The following is a 13976-nucleotide window of genomic DNA, read 5'->3' as shown; positions in this document are numbered from 1 at the left end:
AAAGACCCCAGTGTATTGGAGATGCCAGTATCATGGGATGATCATCAAGAACAGCACCAGCAGTGGAGTGGATCAACATGAGCTTAGACAGAGGGCAGAGCTGGAGAGGTGATGCCAGCCCTTTGGAGGAGCCCAGAAGATTATGTGTGGATCCCAAACATTGAAACAAGGAGTTGTAACACTGAAGTTGCCTTGGAGATTCCAAGATTTTTGAGATGCCAGAGCCATAGGAATGATGCTAACAAGGACTTCAAACACCCCAGGAAAAGAAGTTTGTGGCAGTCAGCAAAGATGAAAAAGAGGATGGAGATCTGAAGACCACTTCAACATCAGACATGGCGATGCAGAGTTTAGAGTGAGCTCAGCTGGTTTCCTGCCTTGCTTTGTGAATTACAGTTAAGTGACTGAATAAATCTCAAAAGAGACTTTGAACTCTGGACTTTTGACATCGTTAAAAGACTGCTATAGACTATGGGGACTTTGGAAGTCGAACTAAATTGTACTTTTGTTATGCTATGGCTAGATATGGCCCCCATAGACTCACATGTCTGAACAAGTCTATGGGAGCCATGGAGTAGAATGTGATGGCTTGTATATGCTTGGCCCAGGGAGTGGCACTACTGAGATATGTGACCTTGTTGGAATAGGTGTGTCACTGTGGGTGGAGCCTAAGACCTTCAGCCTGGAAGTCAGTCTTCTACTAGCTGCCTTCAGATGATGAAGAACTCTCGGCTCCTCCTGTATCATGTCTGCCTAAATGCATTCATGTTCCTGCCTAGATGATACTGGACTGAGCCTCTGAATCTGTAAGCCGGTCCCAATTAAATGTTGTCCTTTATAAGACTTGCCTTGGTCATAGTGTGTGTTCACAGCAGTAAAACCCTAAGACACCGGTGTTATATATCCTTTGATTAAGAGTATGGTCTTTTGAGGAGTCCTGGCCACATATAGATTTTTTTTCATTTTCTCCACTTGCTTGGATCCAAATTTATATAGCATCCCCAGTACAGGATTCCAATATTCACCTAGGTTTCAGTGCTTATCTATGAATGGGGAGGTTGCCACTCAACTGATCAAGTTTTCTAAATCTCAATTTAGTTTTCTTTCACCTCATCTTTCCAAGCTATTTACCTCAGTAATTTATTTATTTTCTTGAAACATATACACTTCCTACTGGGAACTATCACTTCTTACTCTGTAGGTTAATTTTGACAAGTACAAACATTTATTATGACATTCTGAGAAATGCATTGTGAATAAGTTGCATCACTGTGCATCCTATAATATACTCATGCAAACCCAGAGTGGATCACTCTGCATGGCCTCTTGATTCAATAAATTGATTCAAAAAGTAGAAGTTTGCACTGGTCCACAGTGTATTTTGCAATAAGCAGCAGAAGAGAAGTAAAACAACAGTAGGTCTGCGGTTACAGCTCAGTCTTAAATAATTGACCTAACATAGATGAGGAGGCCTGAGAGCTGATGGCCAGGAGGCCCCAAATCTGATGGTCAGCATCAAGTACATGCAAGAAAAGAAAGAAGGAAAGGAAAGGAAGAGAAGGGAAGAGAAGGGAAGGGAAAGAAGGAAAGAAGGAAGGAAGAAAGGAAGGAAGGAAAAAAGAAAGAAAGAAAGAAAGAAAGAAAGAAAGAAAGAAAGAAAGGAAGGAAGGAAGAAAGGAAGGAAGGAAGGAAGATAGATAGGTGGGTAGGTGGGTGGGGTATAAAAGTGCATAATAAAAAAATTACTTACTATAGATGTCAATACTATTGTATAAATACAATATTTATACAACTATGTATACAACTCTATGCTATCACTGTACATACTGAACATGACTTTTGTGGCATATTTTGATATAATCAGCGACACATGTTTGCTAGCAGCAGCGTCATAGTACATGGCTCATGCATCACATTAGGACACCGTGATGTAGACCAGATCCCTGGAGATAGTAGTTTTTCAGCACTAATGTCTTAAAAGATCACTACTCTCTGTATAATTTATTCTCTATTTAAATATTATTAAATACTTAATATAAATTTTAAAATAATAAACATTAAATAATATATAACTATAATCCCCCAGATATGCTTTTTCTTAACAACAAAAATCCACATGGATATAAAAATATTTAGTACCTGAACAAGCAATATTGATAGGCAGAGACTAAAGGTCTTTTTGTCTACATTCTGAAACTTTACACTATAAGCCTTTATCCCCAATAACTAAGCTAACATTGATAGAACAATAAACATGGCATATAAATGAGTCACTACTCATAATTCAAAAATATAGAAATATCGAGGTAGAGGGAGAACCTTAGGAATGTGCTCAAGAATATCTAATACAAAAAGGTGAAGCCAGACACAGAACCCTGCAGCCATGCCCAGTGCTCCATTGCCCTTAGAAGTAGACTTCCTAGAAAGGAAAACTTTTAAAGTTGCAATGTCCCAAACTATCATAAGATAATCTTTTTCTTCTTGAATATATAATACAAGTCAAAATAAGCTCTCCCCACTGTTTCTAAACTTTTGCCAACAACTGTACATTTTGAAACTGTAACATTAAGCTTTACAAACTGACCTTCACTCTTACCAAAAATCTGTCCTAGTATTCTTTAATTGTCAAAATTTTAACTATTATGATATCAAATTAATTTATTTGTTATAAGATTAAGAATATTTTAAAATAAAACTATTTAAATTTATTCTTTAGATAAATACACTTAGAATAGCATATAACAGTGACTCTTAATACTCTAACATTTTAGATAGGTTTCTTTAACATACAATGGAATCATTTGATTAAAATAAATGGGTTCTATTAAAAGTGAAGTATGGGATCAGTGGTGAAGTGTTTGCATGTGTAAGGCCTGAGGGTCAATTCCTAAGTGTGCATGTGCACACACACACACACACACACACACACACACACTCACATACCAAGTGAGGTTTCAAATATTAAAATAAAAAATTAATAAAATAGTCTATATTCCTACTCATATATATTCATCATAGAGCAATCAAACTATTAAAAGATCATTTATTTCATGATTACAATAGTACATGCTACTGTTTTGTCTCTTTACTTCTCAACACATCGTAATATTCAGCTCTGTTAAACTTTATAGTTGAAGTAGATAGGCATTGAAATTAGAAGGCAGAGATCTAATAGAATTGATACTTTAAAAAAAAAGATCAACAAGGTGACCAAATCACATGAAATAGTAATGACCTCAATTTCCCTAAAACATCATCTTGCCTTTGCAAATATTTCCTGTGTGTGTGCCATGTTCAATCATACTGGTAGAATCTCAACATAAACTATATAATGCATATTGTTTAGACATCACATTTGCATTTGATAAATTTATCTCTCAGCATGCTCGTGTCACAGAACGGATACACAGCCACAGCACAGCGCACTGAGACTACGAATACCTGAAGAGCCGTTAGGATGTTTGCGAGGGCTTGTCCATACGTGTCATGGCAGTGAACAGCAAGAGCCCCCGGAGGGATCTCTTTCATGACACTTTCCAACATTGTCTTCATGCTGCCTGGAGTACCAACCCCAACTGTGTCTCCCAAAGAGATCTCATAGCAGCCCATGCTGTACAATCTCTTGGAAACCTGTTGAAAGGCAAACTCCTGATAAGACAATGAAAATAAGAAGCCACCCACCCTCTGCCTCTTAAGTAATCGCCACCTGAAGTTTAAAATTACTGTGGAAAACGTATGATCTATTTTTTTGATCCTCCTTTATGCTCATTAAATTGTAAGCCCCGTATTCACATTTTAGATGAAATTACCGTTATTATCTTGTATGTTCAAGTTTGTCTTAGAGTCCAACCTACTTCATACATACACACCTGTCCATCCATCTATTTATGTGCAAACTGTACACAGAAATGAGGTTAATATTTCTCAACTTTAACTGAACGGAAGCACTGATGGTCTACTTCGGAAGTAGTGTTTCTCTGGGCATTATATCAGAGGCCAAGAGACATCACCAGTAATTTCAGCTCTGTCACTAAGTAGCTTAGCAATTGAAAGGATCACTTGAACTTCTATCCTGTGAGTGAAGACATGCATGCCAGGTAAGTGTCAAGTCCTCCTCATCAAGCCTAATGACCAATGTCACAACGAACAAGCAAAGTGCCCTCTTGAGGACAGCATGTTATTTTGATGGGGATTCTAGAATTGAGCAAGTATGGACTTGACTGTTAGCTCTCACCCAGACTTGATTCTGGGTTGACCATGAGCTTTTCCTATTGCTGCTTCAGTTATTAATTTGTTTAATATGGACAGCAAACTGTCCTCGCCTTTTTTCTGAGTGCTTTCTAAAGCCTTGACAGTTTTCTTTCAAAACTTACAGTCATGACAATGTTAAGCACATGCTTGGCTGCAAAAACACAATAAATAAAAGATTCTTTTCATTAACTTGTTCATTCAACTTGCACTTGTCCAGGGCCACTTATTCTAGTCACTGTGTTAAGTGAGAAAGCAAATTTGATGTGGCTCTTGTAATCTTGGATACAAACGAGGACCAAATTTTGTCGGTATTGGGGAGATAAACACAAATAAGTTTAAATAAGATTTGGAGAAAGAAACAAGTTCTACATTATGTATTAATGAACACTGGACACTGGCTTAGAGCCGTCAAGCAGGAGGCTGTAAGTGCCTTGACATAATGTAAATTTGAAGGAGGTGAGAGAGAAGGATCTGAAACGTGTTTGAGAAAATATACATACATAAAGATTAGTGGTTTGCAAGCCACTGATGTGTAAAAGGCAGAGAGCATCTGAGAGCAAGGAAAATGTCAAATGTACAAGAGAGGGACACAGCAAGAGAAGAATGGGGCTGGCGGGGTGGGCATAAAGTGTGAAAAAGGAGGAGAGTCTGTAAAAGTAATCAGAGTTTCTAAGGGTCAACTCAGAAAGAAAAGAGTGAATTCACAAAATGTATTAGGCTAGCACAAAGAACTCTGAAGCAAAGTTGCTGGTTGTGAGTTTTTAATACCTCTAATCTGTCTGTGAGGCTTCAGCAGCACTCTAGTCATTATAATGTTAAAAAGGAGGAGAAAGGAGGAGGAGCAGGAGGAGGAACAGGAGGAGGAGCAGGAGGAGGAGGAGGAGGAGCAGGAGGAGCAGGAGGAGGAGCAGGAGGAGGAGCGGGAGGAGCAGGAGGAGCAGGAGGAGGAGCGGGAGGAGCAGGAGGAGGAGCAGGAGGAGGAGTGGGAGCAGGAGGAGGAGCAGGAGGAGGAGCGGGAGGAGCAGGAGGAGCGGGAGGAGGAGCAGAAGGAGGAGTGGGAGCAGGAGGAGGAGCGGGAGGAGCAGGAGGAGCAGGAGGAGCAGGAGGAGCAGGAGGAGGAGGAGGAGCAGGAGGAGCAGGAGGAGGAGCAGGAGGAGGAGTGGGAGCAGGAGGAGGAGCAGGAGAAGAGAGGAGGAGGGGGAGGAGGAGGAGGGGGAGGAGGAGGAGGAGGAGGAGCAGGAGGAGGAGCAGGAGGAGGAGGAGGAGCAGGAGGAGGAGCGGGAGGAGCAGGAGGAGGAGCAGGAGGAGGAGTGGGAGCAGGAGGAGGAGCAGGAGGAGGAGCAGGAGGAGGAGCGGGAGGAGCAGGAGGAGGAGCAGAAGGAGGAGTGGGAGCAGGAGGAGGAGCAGAAGGAGGAGTGGGAGCAGGAGGAGGAGCAGGAGGAGGAGTGGGAGCAGGAGGAGGAGCAGGAGAAGAGAGGAGGAGGGGGAGGAGGAGGAGGGGGAGGAGGGGGAGGAGGAGGGGGGAGGGGGAGAAAAGTACAGCTCTTCCATGCTAGATCCACAGATGGCCAAATGCCTGGCATGTACAAGAAACAGACACAGGTCTTGAGAGGCCCAAAGTCAAACCCTTTGGAAAGATTCATTAAAAATAAAAGAATATATAGTGGTCTATGCAGATTCATAATGGAGCCTTGTATGTAAGTAAAGCAATATAAAACCTATAAGCTCCATCCTTTCCTAGTGCATTTGCCTCTGTGAGCGAGGAGCTTTTAATATAAGATAATGAGATAGCCTTCTCTGGAAAAGTCTTCAGTGAGCTCTAGGAGTTCAGATGAGTGTTCAAAGGAAGAATGGTTTCAGCTGGACTGAAACTACTCTACATGACTTGAGGTTTTCTAATATCACATTTACTGATTCATGAAGATGTACAACCCTAGCAAAAGTTTACTTTAATATAATTTGTCTACAAATAAGTTTCTGAACTAATTCCCAAAGAACAGTATTTGGTATTCATTAGGATGAATTAATGGTAAAGAAAGTAGAATAAGCAAATTCAATAATCCACTAAGCAGATCCTTAATGTCTATAATCTAGTGTCACAAATTTCTGTCAAAACAACTTAGCATTGTAATGAAAATCACAGATGAGCAGAAACACTAAAGCACACATACTCTGATGTTGGCACTCAAGGAGAGAGGAGAAAGGGCTGCCTACATATGTGTGCACAACTGTCTGCACTGTGCTGGGAAGTGGGAAAGCATTCCTTTGGTTAAGGTCATGTACAAGCACCAGACGGAAGCTTTTATTCTGTATGTCTTCATCCTAATTACAAGACTCAATTATCACCCACCTTTGTGAAAGTATAGCCGATGGGTCTAGGTTAAAAGGAAATGACTAGTTAAGTAACCAAGCCTATCTCCTGTGAAAATTTCCCAGCCATGCTTCTCTTTGGTCTCTGCTATTGAAATTAAATACATAGTAAAGAAGACTGTTTAGTTTACAAACAATACTCTTTTATCAGCGACCGCGAAGACTGGAGATAGATCTTACTTCTGTGACTTTCTGTGGCATGATGCTTCCTTCATAGGGACAGCCCAGGGCGCAGGACACATACCTATATTGAAAAATATGGAGCAATAGGTTGTGTCAATCATATCCAAATTTCCATTTTAAAAATGAATAACAAAAAAAAATAAACCAAGCAACATTATTTTATGCTTTTACTTTATTCTTGAACTAAACAAAAATTATTTAGGCACACCTAAAGGTAATTCAACCTTTTAACCTATCAAACAATTAAAACTTAATATTATTTGATGAGAGTAACTAAAGAATATTATATGAATAGGTCTGTACTATAGCAGTGGTTCTCAACTTGTGAGTCACAACCCCTTTGAAGGTTGAACAAACTTCTCACAAGTTTCACCAAAGACTATCCAGTATGTCAAATATCTATATTACAATTCATAACAATAGCAAAATTACAGTTATGAAGTAGTAACAAAAATAATTCTGTGGTTCAGGGTCACTAAAACATGAGGAACTGTATTAAAGGGTTTCAGCATTAGGAAGGTTGAAAACCAATGTACTTTAGCATCATACGAATACTCAAAGCAGAAAACTCTAGCGAAATATACATTTTTATTTAGATAGTTATAAACTCAATGTTTAAATAACCAAGTCTTTATATTGTAGAGAGCTGGCATACAAAAATGAAGTTTCTCTCCACACATCTATTTGGATGCTTTTACTACAAATAAGATGGGGGGAGTATGAAATGTGGAACCTTAGAGGGTGGACTAAGAAGGGGGTAAGTAGGGTTGGGGATTTAGCTCAGTGGTAGAGCGCTAGCCTAGGAAGCGCAAGGCCCTGGGTTCGGTCCCCAGCTCCGAACAAAAGAACCAAAAAAAAAAAAAAAAAGAAGGGGGTAAGTAAGTAAATAAATAAATAAAACTAAAATGTGAGCTAGTGCTAAAAAGAAAACTTGGAGTGAAATTTCTAAAACTTTGAAATAAAAAAGGCTCACACTCAGTGGGCTAATATACCATGTTTCTTAGATGTAACCCAATTTGGGGCTATTAATCTGAATAAAACTTACATTTGAGAAATGAAATAGATAATCTGTTTAACAAGCCCACCACACAGTTCAAAGACAAGGAAGACAAATTCAAGTCCAACGCACTGGAAACCTGCCTTGCTCTTCCAGTTCCTATGCTTTATGTAACATTTTAGATAATTTCTTCAAATGCGACCAAGACGTATGTGAAGGAAATGGTGCAGCAATGGAGAAAGTTGGAAAACAAGAACAAGTTTCAATCCCCATGCCGTGATTCAAGTAAGGTGCAAAAACCTGATTATATTTGTTCTAATTCCTAAACACTGAGATGTGACTTAGATACAATACCTAAGGTGACCAGTTGCATATTTCCTATGAAATGCGCTAAATAAGGAAAATAATGCCAATAAACTACAATAATTTCAACTTGATCAAAACAAGCAGCTCGTGCTTATTCAGCTTGTCACTGGGCCGTGGCTGCCCTCTTGTCCCTAAAGCCTAACTCTCTGGACTTGTATTTCCACTCATCCTCACCTCTCACTAATGACCTTCCAGCATACACAGCAATGGCATGAAGTTTATGGAAATATTAACCAACATCTGATTTGAGCTATAAGGCCTAGTCCATGAGATGGAACCCATACCAGACTCTGCTTGGGTGACCCAGAACCTGAGACTGGAAAACCTAAGAACCTAGAATAAAATCGAAAACTATTAAAAGAATGAAGCAATAAAATGACTCCTAGTGACATTCTCCTGTACCCAGAGATCAGCGCCTTATTCAACCATCACCAGAGAAGCTTTCTCCTGATGCAGATGAGAACACCCACAACCAGACATTTCACAGAGAGTGAGAGACTTTGGAACACTCACTCCTTAATGGGATGTCTCCATCAAATCCCTACCCTCAGGACTCAGAGAACCTTGCAGAAGAGGATGCAAAGAAGAAGTAAAAGCCAGAGGGAATGGAGGACACTGTAAAAACCAAGGCCCTTCTACTTCAACATGATCCATGCACATATGAATTCACAGAGACTGAGGCAACATTCACGGGGCCAGCAAAGAGCCTTTGGGGTATACATTATGGCTTTTGGTTTAATGTTTTTATGAGATTCCTGAGTGTGCAAACAAGTGGGTCTCTTTGTCTATATCTGGGGGGAGGGGTACACACATGAGTGCATACACCTTTTCATGGTTTCTTTTCCTTCTGTTTGTTTCCCATTTCAAAGTGCAAGATTCTGTTTTATCATTTTATTTTATTATTATTATCATCCCTCAGAAGCCTGTCTGTTTTCTAATGAGAGACAGAACATAGGCAGTGGTGAATCTGGATAAAGGGAAGATGGGGAGGCACTGGGAGGACTGGAGAAAGGGGAAACCATGATCAAGCCATATTATATGAAAATGTTTTATTTTCAATAGAAGGGGGAAAAATAAAAGTTCTAAGCAAAAATGAAAACATGGTAGCTCGTTCCTATAGTCACAGGAGGGGCACAGAGCTAGGAGGAATGCCACAGCTTGAGGTCAGCCTGGGCAACTTTGGAGAGACAGAGTTATATAGCAAGACCTTGTATCTCCAAACCAAGAGAAATCCATCAGTGTAATAGATAAAGTGACTGTCATCAAGCCTCGGCCACCTGCTTTACACTGATGTTAGGTTACATACACTCACAGGAAGGTACAACCTCTAACACTGTACATGTGGAAAGTAGCTTAGCAGATGTCTGAGTTTTAGCTTTATGTACCGTATTTTCTTGCAGCCCAAAATCTAGGCTTGTATTTAATGGTGGAAGTTAAAAACTGACTTTATAAGCAGCTTCTGCTAATAGGAAGATAAGAACGTGTCCACAAGAGAGTTCCTCCAAGGGAGACCTTCTGGTGGAAACCATTTGGTAGTCAGCTGGGAACAGTACTGCCTGCAACTCACTGTACATCGAACAGCAGAGCTCTGAACACATAGACTCACTGTCCTTCCAAATGAGGCTGCCCTCACCTTCAAGGTCAGGACCATAAGCCCTGCAGGTCCTTAGGCAGCAAAGACAGGACACACAAACTCTGCAGCGTGCAGCATGATTTGAATAAATGGTTTGACTAACTCAGGTTGAAGGCCAAACATTTTGAAGAAATGTGTTGGGCTATAAATCATTCAAGTGAAAGTTAGGGGAGAAGGTTCTTCCTTTTTGGAAGTTGGGAAGTTTGCTGTTCTAAAGGCTACAAGCTCAGCAGAACTGAAGAACCCATTGAAAAACAGTTGTACAATGGAAGGATTTCTTTACAGGGAGTGTCTTTACTAGAGAAAATGATCACAATTATTTGTGATGTGGTTTATTGGGGAAACAAAGCAGACTTGGTCTACAATGATTTTGGTTGCTGGATTAAAAAGGTAAATAAAGACCACACTCACTGTGGTTGGTCTCACCTCCTTCTAACTAGCTGTAAATAATAGTCACTCTGTATAAACAAATTATTACTGAAATAAAACATTATGTCTCATAATTATTTTTATTTTCTATACTTAAATGAAATCTATGTTTTTATATTAATTAATAATTTGTCCAATTCTTTATTTCATTTTCATTTTTTCTGGGATGTTGAGAAGAAATGCAACAAATGCTGTTCACAGATATATATTCTTGTATTTTGTAGTCTTTTAAAAATAGAAAATTAACTTAGGCTTCTAGTAAAAAGAGAGAACTATACTCCAAGCCTGAGGTCAGGCATGGATGTAAAATGGCAGACAACATCATGCTGGCCATATGCAGATATCTCACGTTTCATGCTTAAGAAGTACAGCCTCTGAAATTTTCATTTTATAATACACATTTATAAGCACACAACACAGTGTGCTATAGAAAGAGCACATGGAGTTGGGAAGAGGCATACAGAGATGAAGAGATAAGGGGACGTGGAAAGAAAATGGGTGAATGGTATGATCTAAATTCAGTGTGTGTGTGTGTGTGTGTGTGTGTGTGTGTGTGTGTGTGTGTGTGTGTGTGGTGTAATTCTCAAAGCATGAATAAAATACAAAGAAACCATAAAATAAAATCATAGTTAAATTCAATGAAAAGCTAGGGAAGAAAATAGATTCAAGAACTCAATTGAGGAGCACACATGTTAAAATTTATATTTCTAGAAACAGATAGTCCTCCGAAAATTTCAGAAATAAACTTCAATTTGAAACCAAAAGAAGAAGGAGGAGGAAGAGGAGGAGGAGGAGGAGGAGAACAACAACAACAACAACAACAACAAGTGTTGTGTAGCCTGTATTTGTCTACATTGTAACCCTACAATAAAATATCCATGGTAATCCAGTGATATGACTTTATGGTGAGTTTCCTTAATTATCCAAGTGCAAATTACTTTCTTCTAAATCAGTGGTTCTCAACCTTCCTGATGCTGTGACCCTTTAATACAGTTCATTAGGTTGTGTTGACCCCAACCATAAAATTATTTTCACTGTTATGTTATAACTTTGCTACAGTTATGAATCACACTGAAAATATCTGATATGCAGGATATCTGATATGTGGCTCCTGTAAAAAACATTGACCCCAAAAGAATCACAACCCACAGGTTAAGAACCCCTGGTCTGAATATTCTTCACATTTTAAAATAGACAAAGGTGTTCATATCCCTGTTTTTAGAGGTAAGAAAGGCAAAACTATTTTGACTTTTTAATTAGAAAGTTCATAGAACATCTCTCCTTTATATTTTGATTACATAATTTGGTCTTACGATAAGCATGCCATTATTTTATGAGGATGGATACATATTATCTTGTCTTCACTCTTTTTGCAAGTTTTTGATGTGAAAAATATCTATTAAGCACCAAAGATGATTCAATATTTTAAAAACATCTATGGTAGAAAATTGGGAAGATGAAATTCAAAAGAAAACGCATGGTATAGTATAGAACAAGTCTGGATGTTCTTTAAATGACCTAGGCTTAATTCCAATCATTCTAAGTCCTGTCCCAAGTCAATCATCTTATACATTATTATTATTTTGAAATTTGCAGTGCTGGGAATCACTAAGCCAATCCTCTGTCTTGTTAATTGTTGAACCGTTCTGCCTCTATGGGCTTTGCTCACATCAACTAAGAGAATTATAAGGTACAGCCAAAGCCATTGCCAACATGAATTTTATGTTCATTGTATCTGGATACTTATATAATTATTAGAAAACAAGCAGCTGCCTTACTTCAGTAACGAAGAATTTATTGATGTTTTTCAGTATCAAGGAACAATTCCAAATCTATGCTGCAACTGCTTTGTCTTGGAAACAAGCAAAAACAAACGCAGATTTCCCTCTTTCCTTTCGATTCCAACACTATAATGGCCTCCATATCTTACTGTCTCTGCTCTCTGCTACTCTGTTTTCTAATGGCTTGCACATGGCTCTATTGCAAGAGTCCCAAGACAGTGAATTCAGAAAATGACAGTACATGATACTTCAATTTAGGCAACTATGTAAACTCCTGAAAGAAAAAAACTAAGGTTTTCTTCAATTTCTGACATTATTTCCTCCTCTTGTTTCCCTTAATGGGATCTGCTGTAATGAAAGCCAGCGGTGAAGATCCAAAGCAATGCCGTTTCTTTCTGGAGTGCCAAGGAGTGAGGATAAGCTTGGTATCTCAGATACACCTGCATTTACAGAAGCGGCTCCAATTTACAGACACATGTGAGTCTTCTGTGGCTGTGTCTTAACGTCAGACTTATATGCTAGATCCCCTAGTATCGATCAGGTTCCACATTCCATGGGCTAGAAACATGATAATAATTATTAACGAGATATAGTTACGTTAGTGATTACTATGAACAAACAGGATCCAAAAGCTATGACATTGATCATAATATTTATATGATATATACGTTAAAGAAAACCACCAAGGTGGCTTATAAGTAAACTCTAAAAACAGATACAGAACGAAATGGCGTTGGGCTTCATGAGTACCCTCGCACTGGGATGTTCATGTGTCTTGCAGAGCTGATGACTTGCTCAAACCGTCCCATGCTTTCTTCGATGGAGCAGTTAATGTTCTTCTTGCTGAAAGATTCTGAAGCAGCACCAAACACTGCTATCTCCGTGGCCCCAGCGGCAACCTGAAAGACACAGTTTACAGCCCAAAGCTGACAAGCGTTAGAGTCTTGTGAATGACGGCAGAGGGTGAGAAGGCAGACAACTCAAGCGCATGCCTAGGTTCATACGTAGCCTTAAAGTTTAAAGCCAGGTTCTTCTCATTTTGCTATTCACACTGTTTTGAAACAGAGAAGTACGTCATGGTAACAAAAATCTACGAACTACAGTATTCTTAGGATTATGAGATGCGTGAAACTGTGATGACGATCCAGTTAAGTCTGTCTTTCTTTCATCATGTTACCCTCAAAACACTTTAATCATAATTATGGGGGGAAAATGTGTGCCCCCACTAAAGCCAGCATTTTTATAGAGAACATTATTTTAAAGCCAAAATATTATTGGAAGAGAAGAAACAAACAAACAATTTCCGGTTCCCCTTTCTTCCTACAATCCAACAGAGAATGACTTCCCATTTCATCACTTAGCTTTTGCCTCCAAAACTAATCGTAGTTCCTAATTAGCTGCTGTGGCTTTGTATCCTGACTACCAAAGCCATGGCTTACGCGACTAATGTGCAAGTCCATTTGCTAGTCTTCAGCTCTAATAACCGAATCGACTCTACTTTCCTTTTTGTTGGGTTTGTAGCACCCACAGCTTTTGTGGTAATACGTTTTGCAATTGTTAGGCCCTCTAGAGTTCTCAGACGCAATTGTAAGATTTCCTGTTAATGTCTCACTCGCTGTCTGACTAGTTTTAAATGTGTTCTCCTCCCTGATTGCCTGTTAATACCCTTAAAAAGGAAAACATAATTTATCTTTCTTTCAACATTTAGAAGATACTTTTTTGTTCCTCTGTTCAAATATGATTATGAATCCTCTGAAATAAATTTTCTATTTTGTTAAATACTTAAACTTTGCCATTAATATTAGAACTTTGCCTCTTTTTTTTATTCAATATAAAAACCCCTGCAACTATTATTGGACTTCTTTCATGAACGCAGCACAAAGAAACTTGTTTGCCATCCAGTCTCAGGCAGCCATTCAGTTAGTGAGCCATGCTTTGATCGCCAACACAGAACTCCCACCCAAGC

General features: G+C 39.1%; 1 protein-coding gene across 5 annotated transcripts in view; it reads right to left on the bottom strand.

Moving 5' to 3' along the window:
- The window catches only part of Hmgcll1 (3-hydroxy-3-methylglutaryl-CoA lyase like 1), a 129820-nt gene that overhangs the window by 59381 nt on the left and 56463 nt on the right, over positions 1 to 13976 (bottom strand). For 4 of the 5 annotated variants that reach the window (XM_087563108.1, XM_087563110.1, NM_001276472.3 and 1 more), the window contains 3 exon segments: positions 12761 to 12909; positions 6802 to 6865; positions 3442 to 3630 (listed from right to left, as the gene is read on the bottom strand). In XM_087563108.1, the coding sequence (XP_087419234.1) occupies positions 3442 to 3630; positions 6802 to 6865; positions 12761 to 12909 (402 nt within the window). 5 annotated transcript variants of the gene reach the window in all.

This window comes from Rattus norvegicus, chromosome 8 (genome assembly GCF_021556685.1).
Source record: "Rattus norvegicus strain SHRSP/BbbUtx chromosome 8, alternate assembly SHRSP_T2T, whole genome shotgun sequence".
NCBI lineage: Eukaryota > Metazoa > Chordata > Mammalia > Rodentia > Muridae > Rattus > Rattus norvegicus.
Note: the sequence above shows the minus strand (reverse complement) of the source record. Positions and strands in the feature narration are given on the sequence as shown.